The following is a 27789-nucleotide window of genomic DNA, read 5'->3' on the forward strand; positions in this document are numbered from 1 at the left end:
AGAATAACAGCAAGAAGTTTCTAGTATCTAATCTTAATGGATTAAATTTGACCTGGGTGCATTCAGGGCTTTTTTGCCTGGAGGAGTTTGTTCAAGCAGAGTTTGACTTGAAAGACACATGATTATTACAGGCTTGACTATTGGTGGTATGAAATAGATTGGTGTGCATTCCTTTTTTCTTTTTTAAATTTTTATTTACTGATTTTAGAGAGAGGGAGGGAGGGAGAGAAACGTCTATTTGTTGTTCCACTTAGTTATGCATTCGTTGGTTGCTTCTTGTATGTGCCCTGACCAGGGATCAAACCCACAATCTTGGCTTATTGGGATGATGCTCCATCTGAGCTGTGTAGCCAGGGCTGGTGTACAGATCTTTTGAGAATGTAACTGAGGCCCAGGACGAGTTAGAATAGGCAAGGTTGTTATCTGTCTTGCTTGTTACCGCCTGGTCAGAAGGTCTATTCTTTCAATAATTTTTTGCCTTTTAGCAAGGGTTGGTAGTTGTTAGCATTAACATGCTACTATTGAATATTTAATAACCAAGGTTGAATCTGGAACCTTAGAAAGTATTTGGAATACTATTCAACTAGAACTGAGTAAGCATCATATTTTCATTACTGAAACTAAGAGGAAATGAGCTACAATTCTTGGTTTTCTTGAGTATGTAAAATGAGGGAGTTGGAACTAAATGTGATATTGGAGATTGTGAGAATTGGTAGAGCAAAAATTTATAAGCAATATGTACCTATAATGCTGAGCCCCAGGGATTCCAACCCTGTCGCAAATGTCTCAGCAGCTGCTTTGCTTCCAAGTGCCTTGTTTTCATTACACTATTGAACATGAAACAGCCAATTTTAAATATGCTGCAGAAAAATCCATAGCTGGGAAATTTTCCCTTAAGGAAATTCTTTTTGAGGTGTTACATTGAAACATCCTGAGCCATCCAGTTTCTGAAGGATGACAGGGGAATGCCCATCTTTTCTTTATCATTAATCTCAGCTTTTTCCTCAAGAGGAATTGATTTATAAGGCTTCTATATAAGTGGACTTTCAAAAAAAAGATGCCTTTCAGGGAGATTTGGGTTTCCTTGGTGTTGATGGGGCGGTTGGGAGACTCTAAGCAAATTGGCTGTCATTGGTCACTTGATTCTCCAGTATGAGTCTCAAGCAGCAGTAATGTGTAAAGTAGGAGAAGGTGAAGAGTTATGAAGGGACATTTCTATGGAGACAAGAATTTTCTATTCTTGAAGTTGTATCCAAGTAGAATGTATAAAAAGGCATTTTAAGTATTAAGTTTTGTATAAAAACTTAAAAAGTATTAAGACTGAATGGCTTCTGGCCCTAGCTAGGTAGTTCAGTTGCTTAGAGCATCATCCCGATATGCCAAGGGTGTGGATTCAATTCCCAGTCAGGGCACATAGAAGAATCAACCAACAAATGGATAACTAAGTGGAACAACAAATCGATGTCCCCCCACACACACACTTCCTCTCTGTCTAAAAAAATCAATAATTAAAAAAAGACAAAAAGGCTGAATGGCTCTCATCAGGAAATAATGTGAAAAGATTTGCAGATGACACTTGACTCAATTCTTCCCTCTTGTGAAGAAAAGAATAAGCCTATTTCTGCATCCATGACCAGAGTTGTTCATTTCCCCTTAGAACCATTAACTATAATCAGAGAAACTTCCTGGTACAGTAGGAAGAGCATTGGACTGGGAGCTGTATCGTGTTGGACAAATTATTTTTTTAAGATTTATTTATTTAAGCCCTGGCTGGCGTAGCTCAGTGGATTGAGCACGGGCTGTGAGCCAAAGTGTCGCAGGTTCGATTCCCAGTCAGGGTACATGCCTGGGTTGCAGGTCATGACCCCCAGCAGCCGCATATTAATGTTTCTCTCTCTCTTTCTATCTCCCTCCCTTCCCTCTCTAAAAATAAATAAATAAAATCTTAAAAACAAAAAAAAACTATGTTACCTCATAACATTTAAAAAAAGATTTATTTATAGAGGGAAGGGAGGGAGAAAGAGAGGAAGAGAAACAGCAATGTGTGGTTGCCTCTCACACACCCACCCCCTACTGGGGATATGGCCTGCAACCCAGGCATGTGCCCTGACTGGGAATAGAACTAGCAACCCTTTGGTGTGTGGGCCTGCACTCAGTCCACTGAGCCACACTAGCCAGGGCTTGGACAAATTATTATTTCACTTTTCTGAGCTTTGTTCATCACAAACACATGTTAAATATCTGGTAGGTGCCTTGGGTCTGCAGTTACAAAAATGGCTCCTGGCAGCTCATAGTCTAGTGAGAAAGACAAATAATTCTAAAATGATATGGTAAGTGCTTGGGTAGAGAAAATTAACATGATGCTGTGGGGCTGGGAATGACATCATGTGAAAGTTTTTCGAAAGGTAGTATTTTAGATTGCCTTACAAGAGTGGGTTAGAGTCCTTCAGGTAGACCAAAAAAGGGAGGGGGGGCATTATAAGTCTAATGATTCGAAGCCTAGATTCTGAATTCACATCTAGAGTCTGCCACTTACTAGCACTATGTCCTTAGGCTGGTTTCTTTATACTCCCTGAATCTGTTTTCCCAACTGTTAAAAAAAAGATCTGCCTACTTACTTCAGGGTTATTTTGAACATTTAAACTGAAAAATCTATATAAAGCTTATTATATAATGCCCAGCGCACACAGCTTAATTGATGGTAGTGGCTTTTATTATTCTAGGAAGAGGAAACTATTTGCAAGAATAGATGTGTACGACTATGGCAGGTTCTGAACTACAAGTTGTTCGGCATGGCTTGAAAGGAGGTTATACTTGAAGGGAGGATGGAAGTGATGATCTGGAGAGCTAGGCAGGGCGACATCATGAAGAGCTATGACATTTTAATGAAGATGAGGTACTTGCCTCAAAGATGTGACAGGTAGTGCACCGTTTGACTTGAGAGAATGAATGACCTCTGAGACTTCATCTGGGCTTTCAAATCTGTTCTTAGTATTCAAGGCTCATGTGGGCTAGATGACTTCCCAGCAAAAGGTAGAGATGGTGCAACATTCCTTCTCATTATCTTTCATTTGCAGGACATGATGGATGATATCTGCCAGGAGCAATTTCTAGAGCTCTCCTACTTGAATGGAGTACCGGAGCCCTCTCGAGGACGGGGGGTGCCAGTGAGAGGACGGGGAGCTGCCCCTCCTCCTCCACCTGTTCCCAGGTAAAAATAATGTAGACTACCAGAAACAAGATGTAAATTTGACTGCTAGTACCATCTCTCTCTTAGTGGTGCTCTTATCTCCAGCTTAGAGTATCAGAATTTATATCCTGCACTGAGTAGAATTCTAGTTTTGGGGCATTTTGGCTGCAGTCAAGTGCAGAAGTCCTGCTGAAACTTGGGGTCTTTTAATTTTGAACAGTTCTAGCATTTTTTTAAAATGATCTCCAACTTGAGAATTTTACCTTTTGTCACTGTTTTTTTATGGAGTGTTAAGGTTTCTTAAGGGAGTCCACTGTGGGACCTGGGGAATTTTCCACTATAGGTCTCTTATCTACCCATACATTCTTCTATGTTTTAATAATCATCCTTTTAAGACATCATGAGGTCTAGCTAACTCCAGAATTTGTAAATAAATCTAACCATGAATATAGCCTTTTTATAAAAAGCTCTATTTAAAAAAACTTTTTTAGATGGTATGTTTTGGAATTAGGCACCTGTATAATTTTGTTAACCAGTGTCACCCCAATAAATTGAATAAGAAGGAGGGAAAACTTTCTTTTTGCAGGGGCCGTGGTGTTGTACCACCTCGAGGAGCTTTGGTGCGTGGTACACCAGTGAGAGGAGCCATCACCAGAGGTGCCACTGTGACTCGAGGAGTGCCACCCCCACCTACTGTGAGGGGTGCTCCAGCACCAAGAGCACGGACAGCAGGCATCCAGAGAATACCTTTGCCTCCACCCCCTGCACCAGAAACATATGAAGACTATGTAAGAAGTTTGAATAATGTGCTATTTCCCCCTACCTAGAAGGTTGCCAAAGGAAGTTGAGTGACAGGGCCTTGGCCCTTGATGTGGGTAGCAGAGACTGCCTGTAAGATTTAGATTCTGCTCTTTTCTCTTGCAGTGAATGTTAACCTATGGGAAGATTTCTCCATTTTAAGCATGGTTTACTACTATATGTATGTAGATTAAACAGGAAATAAGCTGTGCCTTGATGTACAGTGTTTTACTAAGAGATCTTCCACTACTCCTGCTACTAAAGTTCAACTTTGTGCCTTATTTTTTACCCACACTCGAAGGGTGTTTTTGTTTTTGTTTGGGGGGGGTTGTTTTGTTTATTTGGTTTGGTTTCCTTTTTAAAAAATAATTCTTCCTTGACTTTTCCACAATGGATGTTAACATTTTGGGGGGAAATTTCATGTTCTGTTAAATAGAAACCTTCCATCCTCCCATGGGATATGCTTATCTCCTCTACTCTCTGTGATGCTGACTTTCTATTTCATTTTATTTGTTCTAGGGATATGATGATACATATGCAGAACAGAGTTATGAAGGCTACGAAGGCTATTACAGCCAGAGCCAAGGGTGAGTCAGGCAATAGAGGTTCTGTTTCTTGTCCTAGGGATGGATGGACAGATGGACGGACGGACTGAAAGATTTAGGCAACACAAATCTACGGAGCAGCATGGCTTACTTTTGGGGGGTATATCTTCTAGCTTTGGACATCTGTAAGGCATATACTTGAATCTACAAATTTGGATAACTGTGAATTTTAAATTATATTGTAGAATCTTAGAGTAGCAGATGGAAAATTCCTGAGCTGTGACTACATAGAAACAAAGGAAAAATGCCTTTAAATTAATTTAATTTATTATTTAAATATATCACAGTCACATTGAAGTTGTGTAAAAGTTGAAGAGGAAACTATAATCCCACCACAATAACTTAGCTTCTTTTCTGCACATTTCTTTAAAAACATTTTTTATTTATATGTCTCTTATCTGTGATAGACTGAAAAGGCGTTTCATAATTCTGTAGTGGGGGACAGAAGTCGTCTTTTCCATGTTTGTTTATTCTCTTCCAGTGAGCCCTCTATATACATGTATATGTATATTATGGTCCATTTGTGGTTGTGCTTTTCCAGTTCAAGTTATATGATACCCATTTTTCTTTGCTATAGTTTTTAACCTTTTTAAAAATAAGTACATTGTTATACATGTGGTTTGAAGGTGGGAATGAACATCTTCCTGTATTGTACACATAGTAAAATGACTAAAATATGGAAGTGTTTGGGAGAAAGGTGAAATTGAAAAATAGTTACTGTATGGCTCTCTAACACTCTCTCTTTGGCTTTTAGGGACTCAGAATATTATGACTATGGACATGGGGAGGTTCAAGATTCTTATGAAGCATATGGTATGTCTTTATTTCTGTGGTGGGGCAGAATGTGCAAGTAAGTGCCTGAGAGAATGCTGGATTATTAGGGATCAGACCGTCACATACCTAAGGAGAACCCTTTAAAGGCAAAGATGTTGGTAGATGTAATAATAGGAATCCTACTCTTAAATTTTGTGGTGTGCAGTAGAGGTAGGGATACCGTTACTTTTGGAAGGCTAAGCTGAACCAGGTAAACCAGGGCTCAGGTTCACCTTGGCCTGGGTGGAACAGCAGACATTTAAGCTGATGTTGATTTTTTTTTTTTTTCCCCTACTTTAAGCCAGGAGATGGCTAGACCTAGGTTATGTTACTGGGTTGGGCCTTTGTTGCTGATACATAGGCCCACATTGATGGATATATAAGATTTTATTATTTTCAGAGAGAGGGGAAGGGAGGGAAAAAGAGAGGGAGAGAAACATAGGTGTGTGAGAGAAACACCAGTTGGTTGCCTTCCTCACGCCCCCAACTGGGGACCTGGCCCACAACCCAGGCATGTGCCCTGGCTAAAAATCAACCTGCAGCCCCTCAGTTCACAGGCCAGTGTTCAAGCCACTGGCTGACACGACACCAGCCAGGGCTCTACCTCACTTTTAAAAACAATTTTGGATCTCATCAGAAAGAATCCCAGTGTAGAGGAAATGATAGCTGAAAGGGACTTAGATTATACGTACCTAGCCAGAGCAGCAGTTTCGGGCAAGAATAGCATCTATCAGACTCAGGTTAGAGGTTGTAGGGACTGGAGCCAATTCAGGGTAGTGCTGGCCTAAGATCCTCACTGTCTTAAAGATATCTCAACTTAGGCCCTGGCTGGTGTGGCTCAGTGGATTGAGTGCCAGCCTGTGAACCAAAAGGTCGAGGTTCGATTCCCAGCCTAGGGTACATGCCTGGGTTGCAGGCCAGGTCCCCAGTAGGGGTTGCGTAAGAGGTAAGCACACATTGATGTTTCTTTCTTTCTCCCTCCCTTCCCCTCTCTAAAAGTAAATAAATTTTATATATATATATATAAATAAAGATATCTCAACTCAGTCCTTCAAATCAGGAGAGCTATAAGGGCTGGAATGGATGTATGACCAAACTACTTCCCTGAGGTTTGGTTAAAAACACATTGCTCAAGAGCCGATTAATGGCCTCGTGTTAAATTGGCCTCAGAGGGAGTGCCATGTAGCAGTGGGGAGAGAGGGAGGGAGGGAGGGAGGGCGGGTGCACGAGCAGCCTTTTACATGTGATGTGTTTTAAACATACCTGAAGGAATTTCAGAATCTTTGCAAAGGGATTCAGCAGTTGACAGTTGTTGTTGTTGTTGTTGTTGTTGTTGTTTTGGGGGGTTATTTTTAGAGTTTTATTTATTTTTTTAGAGAGACAGGGAGGGAGGGAGGGAGAAAGAGAGGGAGAAAAACGTCAATGTGTGGTTGCCTCTCAAATGACCCCCACTGGGGACCTTACCTGCACCCAGGCATGTGCCCTGACTGGGAATCAAACCAGTGACCCTTTGGTTCACAGGCCGGCTCTCAACCCACTGAGCCACACTAGCCAGGGTGACAGTTCTTAAAATACTAGTTGACGGTCTTCTCCTACCCCTGGCTGAAAAGGGGGAAACTGTTAGGGCCTCCCACAGATGGACAAGCTGAGCTTAATTCCTCAGCACAGTATGTAGTAGCCAATCAGCTGCTTGCCCAAGGAAAGAGTTTTTTACTAGTTCTAACTAAATGGCACTGGTCAGTTGCCATCGGTAACACTGCACTGCTCTGCTCATATGCCACTATTCAGAAGGGTGGTATGGTTGCCCTGGAGTATTTCCCTCCATCAGTGAGGCAGCACAATGGGGCCTCTGTATGTGTTGACTAAATTGCATTTCTATTTCGCTGAATAAAAGACTGGACTGAAAGAGGCAGACTGCTCCTTGTGCTCCTGGTATGATGTTGCCATGGTTAATCTGTTCTGATTTCTGCCTTTATAAACAGAATTAGAAAAATAAACTACCCTGTTTGGTACCCAGAAGCAACTTGGAAAGTGATAGATATGTCTATTACACAATGCATAGAAATAGGTTTAGATAGGATTCTGTGTGTCTCTAGATCCATATGGGTGATTTTAAACCTGTAGTGATGGAGGCAGATGTTTGTGAATGCAGACAGCTGGAGAAATACTTCAGGAATGAACTGGCATGGGTCAAGTGTAGCAGTGAGTAGGAAGAATATGCTTATAAACATAACTCATTGTTATAGGAGGTCAGCTCTAGAAGTGATTCTCTCCCTCAGCCTTTTCCCTATCAAGAAGGAAAACTATTTGAGGATGTCACCCATATTGTCTGGTTTCTCTGGACTATTGGCATAAGAAAGGGAATAATGAAATCTCCTGATCAGTGCTCTAAACACATTTGATTATACTTCCCTCTGCCAGAGCAGTGGACCTCAGCTCTGCTATTGAAGAGCCTCATGAGGAATGGTCCTTGCTTGCTTTTACCAGAGGGCCAGAGGACACCTCTCTATAGGGAAACCTGATTTGCTATTACATGGAAAGGGAGCTAGCTGCTTCCAGTCTTCAAGACTTCCACTAGTTCACCTTACCTGAGGCTGTCTTACTGTTTTGGAACAGGAAAGGGCATTGCAGAGCCACTGAGATTGATTTCCTCACTGTCTCAGCAAGTGTTGGGTTTATCACGGTTTGGGGGCTAGAGTATAGATTGCGTTGCCTGTGGAGAGCCTCTTTGCCAGAGATTACGCCAAGCCCTTTCTGAGCTGTTTCTGTCTGTCGACTCAGAACTGCCCTCAAGTTGGGAAGTTGCTTAAGCTGCTCAGGGAGGCAAAGTCGAGGGAAAAGCGTGGACCACTGGGGAAATGGCAAGACATTGGAAACAAAGCAGTGTTTCTTTTTCTTTTTGTTTCTTTTTAAGGTTTTATTTACTTTTTAAAACGTGGGGGGGGGTTTATTATATTTATTTATTTATTTATTTTCAGAGTGGGGGAAGGGTGGGGAGAAAGAGAGTGAGAGGAACATCAGTTGGTTGCCCCTTATACACCCCTTACTGTGAACCCAGCCCACAACCCAGGCATGTGCCCTGACAGGGAGATGGGGAATCAAACTGGCGACCTTTTGGTTCGCAGTCCAGCCTTCAGTCCACTGAACCACACCAGCCAGGGCCCAAAGCAGTGTTTCTTTACCAGATGACTTACCCCTTCTCATCCCCAAATGCAATTAGCATATGATTTATAAACTGTTCTTGCTTTCCCTATAGGCCAAGACGACTGGAATGGGACCAGGCCATCACTGAAGGCCCCTCCAGCTAGGCCGGTGAAGGGAGCGTACAGAGAGCACCCATATGGACGTTATTAAAAACAAACATGAGGGGAAAATATCAGTTATGAGCAAAGTTGTTACTGATTTCTTGTATCTCCCAGGATTCCTGTTGCTTTACCCACAACAGACAAGTAATTGTCTAAGTGTTTTTCTTCGTGGTCCCCTTCTTCTCCCCACCTTACTCCATTCTTAACTCTGCATTCTGGCTTCTGTATGTAGTATTTTAAAATGAGTTAAAATAGATTTAGGAATATCGAATTAATTTTTTAAGTGTGTAGATGCTTTTTTCTTTGTTGTTTAAATATAAACAGAAATGTACCTTTTATAATAAAAAAAGAAGTTGAGTAAAAAAAAAGGCCACAAACCTGTTAGTTTCAAAAGTGACATTGCTTGCTTAAAGGTTCTGAAGTTAAGGCTTGTTAACTATATCTTAGTTTTGATTTGAGGCATCCCGTATAGTTGTAGTTGCAGAATCCCAAACTAGGCTACATTTCAAAATTCAGGGCTGTTCAAGATTAAAAATCACAAACGTTAACGGCAGTAGGTGCCACCATGTAAAAGTGAGCTCAGACGTCTCTAAAAACGTTTCCTTTAAAAGCACATGGCGGTTGAATCTTAAGGTTAAATTTTAATATGAAAGATCCTCATGAATTTAAATAGTTGATGCAATTTTTAACATTAATTGACTTAAAAACAACAACAAGATTAGGTTTGTAAAAATGACTTTTTCATTATGTGGGTTTTGAAATCTAGCCCCAGACATACAGTGTTGAGAGATACTTAGTGGAGGATAGGTTTTGAAGAGGTTGATTGGGGGAGAGGGGCTGGCTACCTAAATTGAATTTGATGCAGAGCTTTTTAGCTACAAACTATCTTTCAATAGTAGTACTAATAATTAAAATTTCAGTATTTAAAAAGACAGAGTATTTTGTCCATCTGAGATTCTGCACTCCATGAAAAGCTCACTTGGACACTGGGGCCAAAAGCTGATGATTTTCTGTAGTTGACGGTTGTCAATACTGAACTGTTCCCAAGATAGTGGAGTATGTCTCAACACTAGCATGATATAAAAAGGGACACTGCAGCTGAATGAAAAAGGAATCAAAATCCACTTTGTACATAAGTTAAAGTCCTAATTGGATTTGTACCATCCTCCCATTTTGTTCTTGGAAAATTAAATGCTACATGTGTAAGTCTGCCTAAATAGGTAGCTTAAACCTATGTCAAAATGTCTGCAGCAGTTTGTCAATAAAGTTTAGTCCTTTTTTAATCAAAGTAAATGTGATGAATTGTCATTTTTGTGGGTGGACAATAAAATAGTTTTCTCTTTCAAATAAACTTAAATTAATTCTAAAGTTAATGGGCTTGTTAAAAGTTGGAGACATTCTTAAAAGTGGTGGTGGGGATTTTATTTTTAAGTTTACCAAAAAAAGTTTATCGAGTTGTTAAGTTTTAGTTTAAAAATAACCAAAGCTTTTTCACCCCCTGGAAGTTGTTGAAAACAGTTTTATCTAATCCTATCACAAGATCTAGTTTCTGGAGAGAGAAACCCAACCAAACCAAAACTTGGATTGGTTTCCATACAGAGGCGTCAGTATTTCAAGCGCCAGCCACCCTTGTTTGCATCTCCTGTAGAACCCCTAGGTGGTCATAAGAGTGACACCACATGATCTTTGTGAGTTTGGAAAGGGATAGCACCTGCTTTTAGAGGTGACAATTCAGCAAACCCTGGGTGCCCTTAAGGGTTTCCCTTCTAATCCCAGAAACACTGTTAATAAATCAGCTGGGTTGGGGCAGGGTCTGGTGTGATAGGCTGGCCCTGCACTCCCTCCTGAGATCAGGAGGAAATGATGGAATTGGTTGGCCCTGTTTCCCCTGCACTGTCAATTTTCAGGGTTCGAATGCCTTCTCTAAGTGAGCCACCTAAAACTACTCGGGGGTGAAAAATCCTCTTGTATGAAGTGCCAAGCTGCCTGCAGCAGTGCATGATGGACTTTTTTTTTTCTTTTTAAAACACACCAACAAAAAAATGTATTTGTAGATTGTGATAAAGTGTAAATAACTGAATTTTCAACCATGGTTTGAAGTCAGCTTTCAGGGCATTATGTCTTGTTTTGATGAAAAGAGATCACTCTATACCCCCCTTTTTAAAGGAAAATTATCGCAAGAGAATCAGGATGTGTAAAGCTAACATGCATCGCAAAAAACCAAAGGTAACCTAAATGTCTGATTTTAATAGCACATATTTCTCTTTTACATAAACTGTGACAGCAACTTGCATAAACAATTCTTTAGCTGTTAATTTTAATGTTAAAACTTGGCAAAATTTGTTTAATAAAAATAGCTGTAAAAAGAAAAACCATATGCTGCCGCATAAATTAGCCATAACTCTTAATAATCCTGCCCATCACAAGTGAACTGTAATGTAACCTGGGCACAAAGTCTGACATCTTAAATGACACAATGTAAAATTTCAATGACTGTAGATTAGATCTGCTCCCCAAAGTAAAGCTTTCTGCTCAGCTATTTTAAAATGTACAAGGATGAGCCCCTATAGGTCCCCATATTGATATTCACAATGAAATGTTGCTTAAAGTTTCCTTAAAGTTGCATGTTTCTCTCCTGTAATGTGTAACTGCATGCAGGATCTCTATCTTTTATTTTGTATGTCTTTAAAACTTCCTCATCAAAAGACTGATCTCTTAATTCTCCACTTTCAGGTCATCGAAAACTCAAGACATTTCCTGGAGTAGAATGGGTAGTGAAGACCCCTGTCAGGTATGTTAAGGTGGCTTTCTATTAAGGATGTGGGACTTTTATCCTAACTATAAAACAATTCTGCCAAGAGGTGGCCTGGGAGGTCACCATTGGGTGATTTTGTACGCTGTTTGTATCATTTACAACACAACTGTGTTTATATGTTTACAGTACATATGGAATTTACTTGTAATGACCAGCATGGCTATTGAATCCCACTCTTATCTTGTCAGTAACCTAGTAAGGCAGTGTTTCATTTGGAGTTCATTGGTTGTAAGCAACAAAATGACTGGCTACTGTAAACAAAAGGGAATTTATTAGAAGGATGCCAGGGGCTCACCCATTTGGTGTAAAGACTAGAAAATCGGGTTAGGAACTATAGTGACTTCAGAGAACTGAGGCATCACTCTTAGGCCACAGGAGTGGTCCTGAAGCAGCAATAGCTACTTAGTCACTATTGCTGGAATTCGTAAACTCTAGCCGTGTTTGTTTTCTTTCTCCTTCAAGATTCAAGTTCTAGGAATCTTGGGTTAGGAAGGGAAGGTCAGACTGGCTTAGCTTGAGTCACATACCTGTGTTTTAGCAGTATGCCGCACGGCATGCAATAAGAAAAAGGTCATTCCTCAAAAGTCAGGGTGGTGTTAGGAAGCGGAAATGGATTCCAGGCAGCGAAAAAACAGTTGTCCAGTAATACATGTATTCTACAGAAGTAACTGAGACTTTATTATGTGAAGTGACTTCCCAGGGTCATGTAATCAGTGTTATCAGTAATCAAGCCCACGCTTATGTGTTACCAGAACCTAACACCTTGACTTACACAATACTGTACTGCTAATCATCTAGGGAAAGCGGTATTTCTCCCACTTAGGAAATCCCTAGTAGGAATATTGTTTTATAGTAGAAAGGACATAGACCTTTCTGCTATGAGAAAAACCCAGAGTTGAATCTATGAGCTGTCTTTTGCTTAGTGATCTAAAACAAATCGCTGTCCTTATTTCCATACCTAGGAAGGAAGATAGTGATAAAGTATACCTCTCAGTGGCTGGCAAACTGAAGGCTTTCTATATATAGGCCAACCAATTCCGTGCCTTATACATAGTAAATATTAGTGTCCTTTCCCTAAGAAAGTTTAACCCCTTTCTTTGGGTAATTGGGCTCACACTGACAACTCAATAAGCCTTCCTGTTGCTTGAAGCCATCAAGGAACTAACCGGAGGATTTTCCCCTCTGCCCCTGAGTGAGTTGTTAGGGTTGTGATAACACTGTGGAGACGAGGCCTACCTAGGTAAGACAAAGGCACTTAAAGCCTTTGACAGAGAAATTTGCATTCTTGGACACCATTTCTTCCAAGCCCCCCTCTGAGCCAGGAATCTCTGAGACTTGAAGGAGGGCCATTTGTCTTGAGCATGGTTTAAGAGCACCCAGAAAGTCCTGAATATGGTATTGGTCACATGAATTGTAGGAAAATTTAAGGGTAAGTCCATGAATGCAGAGAAGTTAGTCTCAAGACTGCCTAGGGTAGTCTGAAGGAACAGCATTTTGGGGAAACATCTTTCGTCATTTGGCCTGTAGTTTGTGCTTGGAAAAGCAGGTTCCATTGTTGGCAGACCAAGGTCTGTGATCTCTCTGTTCTGGGTGTGTGGTTTAGTCAGTTGGTCCCAGTGATTTCTGTAACTTTCTGTCACTACCTGTGAACTTAATACAGTTCTATATGCTGATTTACAGCCAGGCAAGACTGGGACGTGTCCTGACTCGGCCTCACCATAGCCTTTGACTTTGTTTTGACACAAAGGAAATCCTTAACCCTTGTCATTTGTCATCAAATGAAGTTGGTAATAATAGCCAACATTTATCACTATATGCATCATAATATCCTAAGCAGTTAATAAGGATTATTTCATTTGATCCTTTCTATCTTTTTCTTTTTAATTCAGATAAAATTCACATAACATAAAATATACTATTTTAACCATTGTAAAGTATTCAGCCTGGTGGCTTTAGAATATTCACAATGCTGTGCAACCATTATTGTTACTTAATTCCTGAAAATTTCCGTTACCCTAAAAGAACTCCTGTACCTATTAGTATTCACTCCCAATTCCCTTCTCTTCCCAGTCCCTGGCAACCACTAATCTACTTTCTGTTTCTATGGATTTGCCTATTTTGAACATTTCATATAAATAGAATTGTACCCCTGGCTGGTGTGACTCAGTAGATTAAGCGCCAGTCTGTGAATGGAAGGCAACAAGTTCAATTCCCAGTCAAGGCGCATGCCTGGGTTGTGGGCCAGGTCCCCATTTGGGGGTGTACAAGAGGCAACCGATTGATGTTTCTCTCACACATCAATGTTTCATCTCTCTCTCTTTCTCTCCTCCTTCTCCCCTCTAAGAATAAATCAATAACATCTTAAAAAATAAACAGAATTGTATAACATATGCCTTTTGTGGTTGGCTTCTTTGACTTTGCATAACGTTTTCAAGGTTGATCCATGTTATAGCATGTGTCAGTACTTCATATGAGCGAAAGGAAACATTACTTCCAAAAGCAGCCCATTTCGTTTCGGATAGCTCTGAGTGTTGGAAGTTTTCCCTTGTGTTAAATGAGTCACTCCAGAAACTTACACTGGTTCTTCTTTGGACTCCTGAGTATCCTTTTAAGTATTTCAAGATCATTTTCATTCATGTTTCTTTCCCAGCTCCAGAGTTACTGGTTAAGACTTGCTAGATCTGATTTGAGCAAAACTAAAATTTGGATTTTCTATACCAGTTGTTTAATGTTTGCGCAGATCTGTGTCAGGCCCTGTTAAACATCCACTACAAGCCCACTAGCTACAAGCTAGTGCTACCTGTAGCCTACCAATTTGCAGCTTTTCCTTAGCTTCTGTGAATGTAAATTAAGGACATACTAGGGTTATTGAGATATAATTCATATACTATACTACTCACCCATTTAAAGTATACAACCATTTTTGTACGCCAAAGCCCATTTTCCATGCTGCAAGTACACTGCTTCTGTAAAATATTGTGTTGACACTGAGGCTATTATAAGATGTATTATTAGGTACAGCAAAGAAAGAAGGCTACCAATTAAACCAACACAATGGTTTCTTTTTATATTGAATGTAAGATGCATCCTGATTTCAGACATGTTAAAATCTGGGGGGAAAAAAGTCTTAGCTACTATGGCATTTTGTCAATTCTAACATTCTTCACTGTGTGCCGTGCCCTGTCTTCTCCACACATAGAGTAGCTATTATCCCATTTTTAGGCAGTGATGAAACTGAGGCCCAGAAAAGTTAAATCAAATCACTTATCTAAGGTCATGCACCTGTTAAGTAGCAGAGTTGAGATTCAAGCTCAGGCAGCCTCATTTTAGAGTCTATGATCAGTCTTAACTACTAGATTATATTGGAATTGAGAAATTTTACCCATCAGCCAGAATCATCCCAGGAGGCCCGTAGAGTCATTCTGTATCCTGGAAGGAGGCTTATTCTGCGAGAATGTTATTACTAATGCAGTGAACATTTGCTGAGGGTGTTGAGGCTCTTGTGCTGGCTGTACTCAGTCTACAGCAATCCATAGTCTCTGCCCTCAAAAAAGTCTAATGGGAAAGAGTAAGTCTTACATAAGTTATAAGTGTGTGATCATTTCCATTGCTGAACCAAGTATCAGGAAGTCTGCAGGAGCTGCTGAAAAAGGCATAGGGAGTGCTGGAGAAGGGGAGTTAAGAGTTAAATTTTGACTCTTAAAGTATAACAAAGAATTGACCAGAAAGACATAGGTTAGCATAGCACTTTACTATGGCTTTAAACAGACTAATTTCCAATGTGCCTCTTCCAGAGCCACCAGCTTTGGAATCTCAGATGAGTTATCCTCTCAAGTCTCAACTTCATCATCTGTAAAATGGGATAATAATCATTTTACAACATTATTGTAAAAACTGAGTGAACTATGTGTAAAACATTCAACATGATATGTAGTAAGCACCCAATACATTTAACCATAAATAGAGGCTGGAAGAGTAGGTTAGTGCCAGTTTTGAAAAGGTAAACATTAGGCAAGAAATTTGGACTTTATTCTAAAGTTTAGGGAGCTATTGGAGGCTTAAGAACAAGAATTCACTTGAGTTAGCCATTGTGCTGGTGAGGTAGCTAAGGAAGGGAACCAGAAGGAAAAGCCATCTCTAAATGGCACCACTCCTCTGTGGGAGCGTGAAGGGGACAGTCTCCCCTCACCTAGCGTTTCTTCCTGTCTCCCTCTTGTCTGAAGGCCTTTTGGTTCTTACTCAGAAAGGAAAACCATCTCTCTTCTCAGATAGCATTTGGGCTACACGAGGGTGGGATGGTAAGCCTTCACCAGGTGTTAATAGTCTTTCCACATCCTTTCCCTTTCACCTACCCTGTGAATTAGAGGCCAAAACTCTCTGAGTCTCCACTGATAGAAACTGCTCTCACCACTGTCCTAAATGAACAAAGTCTCTGCCAAGCTCCCAATTCTGTGCTCTGTGCTGGGAGTGTCATATACAGGATCCCATTTAATTCTCACAAACAATCCTATGAAACAAAGATTATACTGGGAAATGAAAACTGATGTGTACAGGTTAGGATGACCACAGGGTCCAAAAACTGGCTCGTAGACCCAAGGCTTTCTGCTCCCACTGAGCTGCTGCCTCTGTGTTTAGAGTGGCAACAAGAAGATCAGTTTACACACTGAAAGTAGTTCCCAGCTTTGGTGTATAGGATATGTGCCCCCGGCTTGATTTCCTTACTCCTGGACTTGAAAGAATTGTATTCTTCTAAACACATACTCATATTCTTCCTCCTTCCCTCTTCCCCCCCGCCACCCCCATCCCTTCCAGCCCCTTATCTACCTCTTGCTCTCCAGATTAGTAGTCGTTGCATGTTTGGAGCTAGCCAGCATCTGATGAATATTTAATAGCCTTGAGCAGACAGGCTGGATACAGCTGTCCTGAGACAGCAGCTGTTGGGGGGAGGGGAGGAAGTGCACTGCACTGCCTAACTACTTCTTTTGTTCCCTGGCCTGGCCCGATCGGTGCAAAGACCTATGGTGGGCACTGCACCCTAGTCCTGGTGTGGCCTGATTGCCACCCTGGGCTCCCCAGGACGTTACATTCAAGCAGCAGACCAAGCCCCTTTTTTAATTTTGGTAATGGGGAGCAGTTTACATTCCCTGACATCTAGAATCAGTTTTCCAACCCCTGAACTGGAGGTCTTCTACTCTATGGCCTGTTCTGGCTTTGGGATGGATCATGTGTTCTCATGCCGTGTTCTGCCAACTGCAGCTCTCTTGTGTAAAAGGAGGGAGACTTGTATCGGGGTTCATAACTATGCTGCTGCTCGGGCTTAGCCTCTTGACATTCCTTGGTGACAAATGCAGTAGCCTGTCAGCAGTAGGTGTTCTGCTCATTCCTAGCCTCAGCTGTGGTGATCATCTTTGGCTGAGTTTCTGGCCGGCATTAGGCATTGGAGTTCTTGGGCAGGTACGAAAGCTGTCCTTGTGCTTCCCTCACCTAGACCTAGGGAGCTTTTTGCTTCAAGGAGGCCTTGCCATTTGCAGGGCAAATCTGGGGAGGTCATGGGGACTCCTGAAAAAAGACAGCTTGTTCAAGATGTTTCTAGCCGGAGTGTGAGCCATGACCAGGCTATTGCCCCAGATTAATCAGCTAAGTAGAGCACATTGACAGAAACTCAGGCACTGTTTTTGTTCATGCTCTGTTAAGATGCCTGATTTAGCTGTTTACTTGTCAACCTCTAAAGCCCGCCTTGGCCCACCTCAGGGTAGCCAGTCTCTTCCCCCCAGCCCCATCTCCCAGGCCTCGCTAGGCACCATGTGTGAGAACTTGAGATAAAAAGCATTTGGGTTGAAATACAGAGTTAATTCTTTTCTAGGGTCTTCTGACACCTGCAGGCTCATGCTTGCTGTTCATGGCCCCACTTCAGTTACAAAATGGTTGCTACCCATCTCTCAGGCTCTCTAGGGTTAAAATGTAGGAAACAAATTGCATTTGCCTTTGAGAAAGAGAAATACCTACACTCTAACATGATTCTTCAGAAGCTCCTCTCCAAATATCAGTACACATGGCCCCTTTTATTCATTTTTCTTAACATACTCATAAATCAGAACACCTATGTGCTCCATAGACACTGGAGAGTCGGTGGCAAATGAACAAGCTAAAATTGGTCCCTGGCCTCATGAAGGTTACAGTGTGTTTGGGGAGACAGGCACTAAACAGATAGTACTCTCACAAATAAATAACATCCGTTGTGATCATCAGTGCTGAGGAAGAGGAGGAACAGGGTGCTGTGAGGGCCCAAAGCAGGGAGCTAACCTAATGGGGGATTTCCTCGAGGAAGTGATGTTTAAGCCAACATGTAAAAGGAAGAGTTAGCCAGGTAGAAGGCGCTTGGGAGAGGGTTTGGGGAAAGGGCATAGAGCACATTCTAGGCAAAAGGTAGGACTGAGGCAGGTTGAAGGTGAGATAAGAATCGGGACCTTATTCCGTGGTCATCGCTGAACACCACTGAATCCCGAGTGAGGGATGGGGAGAATGACATGATTAGACTTCTGCTTTTTAAATTTCATTTGTTCCTGAGTAGAGAATGGGTTGTAGTCCAGGCAAGAAATGAAAAAGACCTCTAGTAGGATGATGGAAGCGAAAGTGTGGAGAAATAAATGGATTCAGGAACTTTTAGGAGAGAGAATGAATATCATTTGGAGGTTGACTAGATGTGGGAGAAGAGGAGGGCTTCTGGGTTACTCGTTTGAACAACTGGGAGAATGGGAGGGCCGTTTTTTAAAAGATGGAGAGGTCAGGGCCCTGCCCTGTGCCACAGGCCTAGGATGTATCTCTTCGGTGGATAACCCTGACTATTTGGGACTGGGATGAACCCCTCATAAGGCCAGAAGAGAGGGACCCCCTAACCTAGCACTGAGGTACTAGAAGATGCCTATTTCCCCATTTCCTTTCTTCCAAAGGCTTTTAAAAGCTCTTTGTTCATCTGTATCTTTTTCACATCTCTGGGGGAGCAGAAAGCATTTTACCCTTTGCCCGAGGTCCCAAAGCTCGTATAACTAAAAGCCGCAAAGTTCACTTGATCCTGCCCTGGATCACTCAGCTCATGCATGGTCCAGCCTGGGACATGGCAGTGGTGAGGGTCCACTTGCCTGACTGATGTGAGAAGAGAGCTCATAGGCTGTGCCCTTCTCTTTTCTACTCGTCTGTGCGCCTGGAAACCTTGTACTGCGTGAAACAACTGCAGTTACGCTGCAGGGTGGGGAGATTCTAAAGGAGGCAGCCTGGCCCTGTGGGAGGCTGGGAAGGCTCCTGATATGGCAGCTTCATGTTTCTTAATTTTCTGCCTGTGTCTTTACAGCTATCCAAGGACTCTGGAAACCAAACCGGGAGAGCTGCCTGCTGTGTCATTGCTGGCCTGAGGGCATTTGCTGAGCACAGAGAAACCCAAGAGAGATCAACAGTCTTGTCTCACCCACCTCTTTGATCTGTCTGATTACCCACAGAAAGCCAGCCAGGATCCCCTAAGAGTTTCTAGGCCCAGAATGGAGTGCTCAGGGCTGCAGGGGACTGTGATACTCACAGTTAAACATACTCAAAACTTGAAAGAGTTGAAGGGAACTAACAGTATCCTCAATATGGCATCCTAAATCTGAATAAACTGGCAACTCCTACTGTGTCATTCCCAATTTGCCTGCCTCCCGTTAGCCTCCAGCAGATCTGGCTAGAACAGCCTACCAATACCCACCCCCCACCTCCTATTTCCCTTTCTGCCACACCTGTGTTGTGGGTGCCAGCCTGGGAGCCCTTGGACACTTCCAGAGGGCTCCTGGAAGGAGACTGGTCACCACCTCTAATAGGCTGAGGAATGTCAAGTGGGAAGGTTCATTTATTTAGGGCAAGTTATTTAAACTCTGCACCTGTTTTTCTCTTCATTGTTGATTACTAAACTTGTTCAAAAAGCTCTTTAAGGGTAGGGCTTTCTCTGTACTGTATCACTTCCCCAGCAAATATCCAGCACTGAGGGGCTCAATAAAAGTTTGGTCAAGTAATGAGTGGTCCCACTCTGGTAGCTTCTATCAACTTTGGGAGAGAGCCAAAGCCACCATTGGATAGCCCCCACTTTCTTCCAGTTATGTTAGGCTACTAGCTATTTACCCTTAGGTTTCCTCTTGAAGGATTGGAAGGTCAGCCATTTGAGACAGACTTTTGGTTTTTTGTGACCTAATGTCCTAGGCTGGTTTTACACTGAGCTTCCTGAGAGGTTGGGGACCTATCCTACTGCACTCTTCCCTTAATGCCTTTGACTGTTTACCCTAACTAGGGGTCAAGGGGAGGGGCTGAGTCTGGGAAGAAAGCCTGTCTTTTTTTTAATTAATTGATTTTAAGGGAGAGAGAGAAACATTGATTTGCTGTTACACTTAATTTATGAATTCATTGGTTGATTCTTGTATGTCCCCCGACGGGATCGAACCCACAACCTTGGTGTATATCGGGACAACACTCTAATCAACTGAGCTACCTGGCCAGGGTAAGCCTGTCTGCCTTTTAACTGGGCCTGGGGCATTCTAATCTTAGATATATTCTTAGCAGGAAAGGGATATTGAAATCAGTTGATTTACTTTGGGCAAGTTATTTAACCCCTGAACACATTTTTATCTTCACTACTGATTACTATGAATAATACCTAATAATTTATTGAATGCTTAGTATGTATCAGGTACTATGTCAAGCATTTATATTTACTGTTTCACTTAGTCCTCCAACCCATTATACTCATTTCACATATGAGAAAACAGGTTCAGGAAGAGAAATAAACGTACCTAAGGTTAAACAAAAGGGAGCTATTAGATTTTCATAGTCCCTGCTTTTGACCTGTTTGTGCCTCTTCTAGCCACAACTACTTTGAAGCAGTAAAGCATTGTGTTGGTGTAAGAGATTTGTTAAGGACGACAAACTGTCAGGTTTACCCAGAACTGAGAGGTTTCCTGGGATATAGAACTTGGGGTGCTGAAACCAGAAACGTTCTCAGAAAATTAATATGGGTTTGTCACACCTGCGTTTGCACTGAGACTCAGCCCAGGATTGCCCGCTGAGGCAGCAGTTTCCTTGGTTTCTCGGTCTCCTAGGCCTTCCCTTTTGACCAGAGTTCTCCAGCATTGAGAACCCGTTTCAGTTCAACAGGCAGAGGAGGAGTTTGGGCTGAGGTAACACCCTGGTCACAGATAAATGGAGCCACAGAGCTTGCTTTGGGGTCACCGTCTGAGAGGCCAGTACTAAGTTCCTAGGCAGCTGTGTGCTCCAAATACAGGGTATCTACTTGGGAGCCAAGGAATTTTACAGAAAACACGGATCTGGATTCAAATCCTAGCCCATCACTTGCTATGTGTTTTTCTGGGCCTCTTTACACCATAAAAGTAGCATAATAATCTCTGCCCATTGAATGGGATCTAAGAAGCAAATGGAATGTGTGTGTAGTCTATATGTAATACCTCTCAACACTTGAATTTCCTTCCTCTTCTTTTCTGACTTGTTTTTCTTACCCCGTCCTGTCATCTGTCACATTTATCACATACAGACTCCTCCCTCCTCTCGTTAACACTTACAGCCTTAGGGAGCTTCCTTGGAGAGCCCTGATCTATTGGGCGTGGCCCATGCACCCAGCCACCCTGCATGTCAGTCACTTCCCCTGCAAGCAAAAAAGGAATGACATCAAACTTGCCCCTCCCCCCCATCGGAAGTTTCTGGACTCTTGAGCCATAAATATTTTAGCTGGGCTTTTCTTTGGCTGTTGCAAGGTTGATGGGCTCTCAGGGGATGGGGGTGGGAGTTTGGGGGCTGGGCTGGCAGCCTGAGGCCCAGCAGCAGAGCTGGCCATGGAAGGGCGGTAGGAAGCCTGGCATAGAGCCTGTGCTTGCTGTGGCAGTCCTGAAGGCTATTGCTCTGTTGGCCTTCCCTCTCTTTCCCCGGCCCCTCAGAGCTACTCCTGCATGTTTCCAGGCCCACCCCTGCCCTTGAGTGCTATTTGATCTTGGGTAAATTGCTAAATGTCTCGGTTTTCATTTTAACATCTGCAGCACACACATACACACACACCTGCTTTGCTCAGTACAAGTAAGCAGAGAAGACAAAGGTTCTGTAAAAAATCATGAAATGCTAGGTCAGTAAGTAGTCATGATTGGAGAAGCTAGACCCTGTAACCCTTTCGTGTAGTCCTGAAGGCTGGAGTCCCCAGGCAATGTCAGATAGGGCACTGCCTCCCTTTCTCCCCATTTCCTCACACTGTGGCCCTGCCCCTCTTCTAAGGTTCCCACGTCTAGCCAGATTACCTGACCTGGCATCAGATAGTCTAAGGAGTTGGGCTCAGTGGCTTGTAAGCAGAGTTGGTGAAAGCCCTTTTTACTTGGGATACAGAAAGAAATTCAGGCCCCAAACTAGATCTGGCCCTCCTCCTCTAGTCCCCACCCCTCCCCATCCTGGAGATCTTACACCTGGCTAGCGGCTAACCTCTAGATTCTAACAGTGTGCCCCACCCCTAGGTCTAAGAAAGAAAATGGGGCCAGAAGGGGATCATCTGTACCCAGGCCCCACCCCTACCATTGTGAAGCTCGGGGATTCCACATCCCTACTCAGACTCGCCCACAATTTTCCTGTTGAGCTGGGAGCTTTGATTTCTTTGTATTGAGCTCCCTCTGGTGGTTGTTGATATGTACCTTGCAGGAATATAAAATCCCAAAAGTGAGACAGGTTTGGGAGAGTTTACTCTATACCAAGAAGAAGGGTTTTGTCTCCCAACTCTGAAAAGAGTCATTACGTTTCTCTCTCTTTTAAGACGTTTATTTGTTTATCTTGAGAGAGGGGAAAGGAGAGAGGAAGAAAGAGAGAAACATCGTTTGCCTCTTGCATGCCCTAACTGGGACCTGGCCCACAACTCAGGCATGTGCCCTCACCAGGAATTGAATTGGTGACCTCAGTTTGTGGGATGGCGCTGAACCCACTGAGCCACACCAGTCAGGGCCATTCCTTTTTTCTCTCTCTCCCTGAACAGGTTTTATTACACAGAGGGCCTGGGGTTCAGTCCTTCTTGGCTGCTGCCTTCCTCATGACTGCATGGACATTGCTCAGGTCCTCTCTCTTCCTCTTGGCATGGATGTGTGTCCCCACCCTTTTCTTGATGAACTTCAGGGCCCTCTTGTCGTTAAAGACCTTGAGCAGCTCCATGGCACACCACTCATAGGGGACAAAGCCACACGCCTCTCAGATATTGCCCCGCGTGAGCTTGGTGTGCTGGGTGAGGTGCCCGCAGCAGCGGCTGTATCTCGGCTTGCTCACGTTCTTTGTCACCCCGAGGTCCTTGTCGAGGCCCACGGCTGTGGGGCAGTGGAGACCCCTGGCTGCTGCTCCTCAATGGCTGTTGCAGGGGAAGGGCTGACACCTGGCAGAACTCTCCCATTTCTTATATAGGATATTCCGTCCATGTCTTTGTTTCTCTCTGTCATTAATCCTCACAATTCAATGAGATAGAAATTACCCTCATTTTACAGATGAAACAAGCTTAGGTAGCTGAAACCAACTTCAAACTCTTTAATATACGTAATATTCAAGATCCTCAAGTGATATAAACTTAACCTCTTTTTCCAGGTTCATCCTCAGTTACTTTCATGCCAAAATGGACCTGCTCTTCTGGAACGCAACCTCTGAACCTTTACTCATACTGTTCCCCCCCCTCTTCACTGCTTCCCCTCATCAGTACATTACCTAACAAAATCCTCTATTTGAAAAACTGAAGAAAATTGTTTAAAAGCTTGCATATATTATCTTTGTAATAAGCAAGTATAAGATATGGAAGGCAATGTCTGGATGACAAGGGGTGGGTGGGGCCTAGGATTCGGGAGGGGAGACTGAAGTATACATGAAGTGAGCATGGTCCCGGAAATTAGAAGAACATGAATTCACCTGGATTGTCTCTTGCAGGCTCTCTGATGTAAGTATTCTTCTTTAAAGAATGTCGTTGATAGCCCTGGCCAGGTGGCTCAGTTGATGGGAGCGTTGTGCTGTGCACCAAAGGGTTGCAGGTGCAATCCCTGGTCAAAGCACATGAACTGGAGGCAGCCAATCGATGTTTCTTCCTCATATCGATGTTTCTCTCTCCCTTCCTCTGTCTCTCAAATCAATAAGCATTATCCTCAGGTGAGGATTAAAAAAAGAATAGAGTTGGCATACAATATCAGTTTCAGGTGTACAGCATAGTGAGCGAGTTGTTGAAATACCTCACAAAATGATTACATTGAGCTTAGTAACCATCTATCACGATACAGTTATTACAATATTATTGACTGTAGTTCCTTATGCTGCATATCACATCCCTGTGACTTAATTATTTTATAGTTGGAATTTGTATCTCATTCCCCTTAACCTATTCCCCCCACCCATCCCCCTACTCCCCTCTGGCAACCATTATTTTGTTCTCTACGAATCTGCTTCTATTTTTTAAAAAACTGTTTGTTTGTTTGTTTGTTTGTTTGTGGGAGGGAGGGAGGGAGAGAAACATTAATGTGTGGTTGCCTCTTTCCACTGCCCCTACTTGGGGACCTGGCCCACAACCCAGGCATGTGCCCTGACTGGGAATCGAACAAGTGACCCTTTGGTTCACAGGCCAGTGCTCAATCCACTGAACCACAGCAGCCAAGGCAAGTCTGTTTCTATTTTGTTCATTTCTTTTTCTTTAAATAACATTTTTAATTTTAATTGTTATATTTTGTTCATTTCTCTTGTTTAGATTCCATTTATAAATGAAATGATACAATATATGTCTTTTTCTCTGATTTCACTTAGTACATTACCCTCTGGGTCCATCCATGTTGCAAATGGCAAGATTTTGTTCTTTTTAATGGCTGAGTAATATGCCACTGCATATCACACCGTCTCTATCCATTCCTTTATCAATGGACAACTTAAGGTTGTCCCATACCTTGGCTATTGTAAACAATGCTGCAGTGAACATAAGGATGCCTACATCTTTTCGAATTAGTGCTTTCATTTTTGGATAAATACACAAGGATGAGTTGCAGGATCATTCTATTTTTAATTTTTTGAAGAGCTTCCAAACTGTTTTCAGTAGTGGTTGCTCTCATTTACATCCCCGCCAGCAGCACACAGGGTTTCCCTCTTCCCCGCAGATGTAACTCTTCTTGCTGGCAGAAGAAGGTGAGAGCAAATCCCAGGACAGCTGGGTCAGAGCTGCAGGTGACACGTCTTCAAAGTCTTGGATCTTAAAATTACACTAGTTTTCTTTGCACTTCATAATATATCCATGTTTTAACAGTAATAGTTAATAGTTAAATGATACTTACTATGTACCAGGCAATGTTCTAAATCCTTTACACAGACTAACTTAACTTTTACCATAATCCCATATGATAGGTACTGATACTACCTTCGTAGTTTGAGGAAGCTGAGGCACAGGGAGGTTGAGTAATCCTAAGGTCATGCAGCTAGTAAGTGGTAGAACCAGGATTTGAATTCATTTAAGTCTGGCTCCCAGCAGGTGCTCTGAATAACTACACTTGGGTATTGAAAATATTGCCTTACATTTCCATGAATTAAACGGCACTCCAGAAAGCAGTATTGTGTTTTGCCCTGTGGTTTCAGCACCTCCACTGTGTACCACCAAAGGTCTGCATATTCCAGGTTGAAAACTACTGATCTAGAGGACAGACATGCCAGCCATGGCCCCAGAATAACATGATCAAGGAAGAGATTGTAACTCCTGACACCCAGTGACACAGAACTGGCCTAGAGCCAGTGGCATTTCCTCAAAAATCCAGTCTCCTGGAAGAGCCAATAGAGAGCAAGTCATCAGGAAATGAAGACACAGAGAAGGGAAGTGAGGGCTTTAAGGTCACGAAACAGCTGAGATGTGCGGCCTCAGATCTGGAGAACAGAACCTAACCAACATCCTGCCCTCTTATAATTATTTTCCCCAGACAGCCTGTACGAAAAGACTACATATACCCTGATATTTCTGCTAGAGACTGATAGAAGTGTATGTTCTGGATTGTTTCATGTGCAGATGTCAGATATCAAACACAAACTGGCTTTTTGTAATAGGAAAGTCCACAAAGGCTTCAGATATCCTTGTGTCTCCTTCATTGTCTGTTAAGTTCTCCATAAAAGTAGCAAGATACCCACCAAGAGTTCCATACTTACATCCTATTTGCTTAGCCATTCCAGAAGTTAAAATTATTTCCCAATAATTCTAGCAAAGATCCTAGAATTGCATCTTATTTGGCTTGCAGCAGGTCATTGCCACACCTTCCCCCCCTTCCTGCAACCCGTCACTGTCACTGAGGTGGCAGGGGTGGAACGCTTTAATGTACCAGGCCAGAGCCATCTACCCATACTGGAACTGCGCCACAGTGAGGCACCTGCACAGAACTGCAGGAACTGAGTGGAAGAAAGAGTAGTCCCCAAGGGAAAATCAGTGTTCTTACCAGAAGAAGGAATGAACAGGTGCTGGGCAGGCAAAACCAATAGTCAACCTGTACAAGGTGGGTAAGAGGCGCAGGTAATGGGTCACATGCATAACAGTTCATTTGAGGGAACTCTTACCCTGGGTGGTATAAATGCCCTAAAATCAATTTGGCAAATATTTCCTGAGTATTCACCATGTACAACATCCAGCACTTTCCACATAATAAATGCAGAGCAAGATATTCCTCTGACACCACCTCCAGTAAGACAGTTGCCAGACTCAAGCTATTGCTTCCTCCCATAGGGGTGTAACAGGCAAACTCCCCTTCATCTCTCAGAAACCAGCTCTGATTTCGTCTCCCACAAAGCCGCCTCTTGCCTACCACCACTGTCAGAGTTAGTCACCTTCCATCCACCCCTGAACTTGATACATACTAATAATAACACACTGTACCAAAAATTGATTCTTCTCTTTGTCTCCTCCAGTAATAAGCGGCATCTCTGTATCCCTAGTGTCCATGATATATTAGATGCTCAATTAAGCTTATTGGCCTGATTTAAAATCAGTCCCCAGGTATGGCTTGTCTTCAGGCTTCTGTAGAATATTCCTAAAACCATTTAGCTTCCCTCCCCAGTTGGCCTTCCTTTCAAGAGTCAATTTGCCATTATCTCAATTCAACTGAATTAAAAGTTACTTTGAATACCGGTCATACGCCAGGTAGTATTATGCTTTGAGGATTCAGAAATTAACGAGCTACATTTCAAACTCTAAAGGGGCCAGAACCAGTTCTTCTACCAGAATTTCTTTGGCTGGGGAAAAAAATCTGTCCTGGTTTCGATTCTGCTTTGCGGCCTGGTCATTCTCCTCCCTCTCCCCAGCCCCCACCACTTCCAGGCCTTTTTACCATAGAAGGGGAGCCCTGACTTGGTGTAAAAGCTCTAACAGATGTGTATGTGTGGGATTAAACTCTGTATTTCCATTTGCCTAAGCTAAAAACCTTGGAGTAATCCTTGGTCTTCTCTTCCACTTACCTGTCAACAAATCCCGTTGACTTTCACTTCAAATCCCAAATCCAATCATGTCTTACCTCACTCAATCTGGTACCACCCATTAACATCTCTTCCTAAGGTCATTGCCATAGGGTCATGTTTGGTTTTGTTTCCAACCTTGTGCCCCTACATTCTGTTCTCACAGAGCAGGCCACAGTGAGTCTTTAAACATGGAAGTTCAAACCCTCCAACTGCTCCCTATCTTACTTAGAATAAAGCCACACAATCCTCTATGGTCCATCTTTTCTCATTCTATCCAAGCCACACTGGCCTTCTTGATGTTTTGCCCGTCTTTCTTTCTTTCTTTCTTTCTTTCTTTCTTTCTTTCTTTCTTTCTTTCTTTCTTTTTCTTTTTCTTCCTTCCTTCCTTTCTTTCTTTCTCCCTTCCCTTCCTTCCTTCCTTCCTTTCTCTTTCTTTCTTTCTTTTCTTTAACATTCACATAATGTGAATATTACCAGCCTCACTATAAAGGGCAAGAAACAGTATTTCAAGGCTGGGAACTGGCCGAGTTAGAATTTGAACAAGTGGTGGCAGAGTAGGGTCAGATGTGAGAAATATTTAGACCTTAGGGTCGGTAAAACTAGGTATGCTAGATTGGGGAGTTCTTTGTTTAACTAAACTGTATCTCCTTTTTTTCAGATTTTATTTACTTTTTCTAAAGATTTTATTTATTTTTAGAGAGAGGGGAAGGAAAGGAGAAAGAGAGGGAGAGAAACATCAATGTGTGGTTGCCTCTCACGGCCCCCTACTGG

The 27789-nt window shown here is 42.6% G+C and overlaps 1 protein-coding gene and 1 pseudogene across 2 annotated transcripts in view; one reads left to right on the forward strand and one right to left on the reverse strand.

Moving 5' to 3' along the window:
* KHDRBS1 (KH RNA binding domain containing, signal transduction associated 1) overlaps nt 1-19187 on the forward strand; it is a 35303-nt gene extending 16116 nt beyond the window's left edge. The window contains exons 5-11 of one of the 2 annotated variants that reach the window (XR_006787998.1): nt 3078-3211; nt 3777-3978; nt 4508-4575; nt 5348-5406; nt 8663-8855; nt 11445-11502; nt 18875-19187. Coding sequence is in view for 1 of the 2 variants with exons in the window: in XM_045859578.1 (XP_045715534.1) it covers nt 3078-3211; nt 3777-3978; nt 4508-4575; nt 5348-5406; nt 8663-8760 (561 nt within the window). In the remaining variant the exon portion in view is untranslated. Of the gene's footprint in view, nt 1-3077; nt 3212-3776; nt 3979-4507; nt 4576-5347; nt 5407-8662; nt 10000-11444; nt 11503-18874 lie in introns of those variants that run through there. The other variant, XM_045859578.1, reaches the window with a different exon arrangement.
* A 3400-nt stretch (nt 19188-22587) lies between these two features.
* LOC123831713 lies at nt 22588-25906 on the reverse strand (annotated as a pseudogene).
* Nucleotides 25907-27789: the final 1883 nt, after the last annotated feature.

Source organism: Phyllostomus hastatus, unplaced genomic scaffold (assembly GCF_019186645.2).
Source record: "Phyllostomus hastatus isolate PE091 unplaced genomic scaffold, TTU_PhHast_1.1 phas_scaffold_182, whole genome shotgun sequence".
NCBI lineage: Eukaryota > Metazoa > Chordata > Mammalia > Chiroptera > Phyllostomidae > Phyllostomus > Phyllostomus hastatus.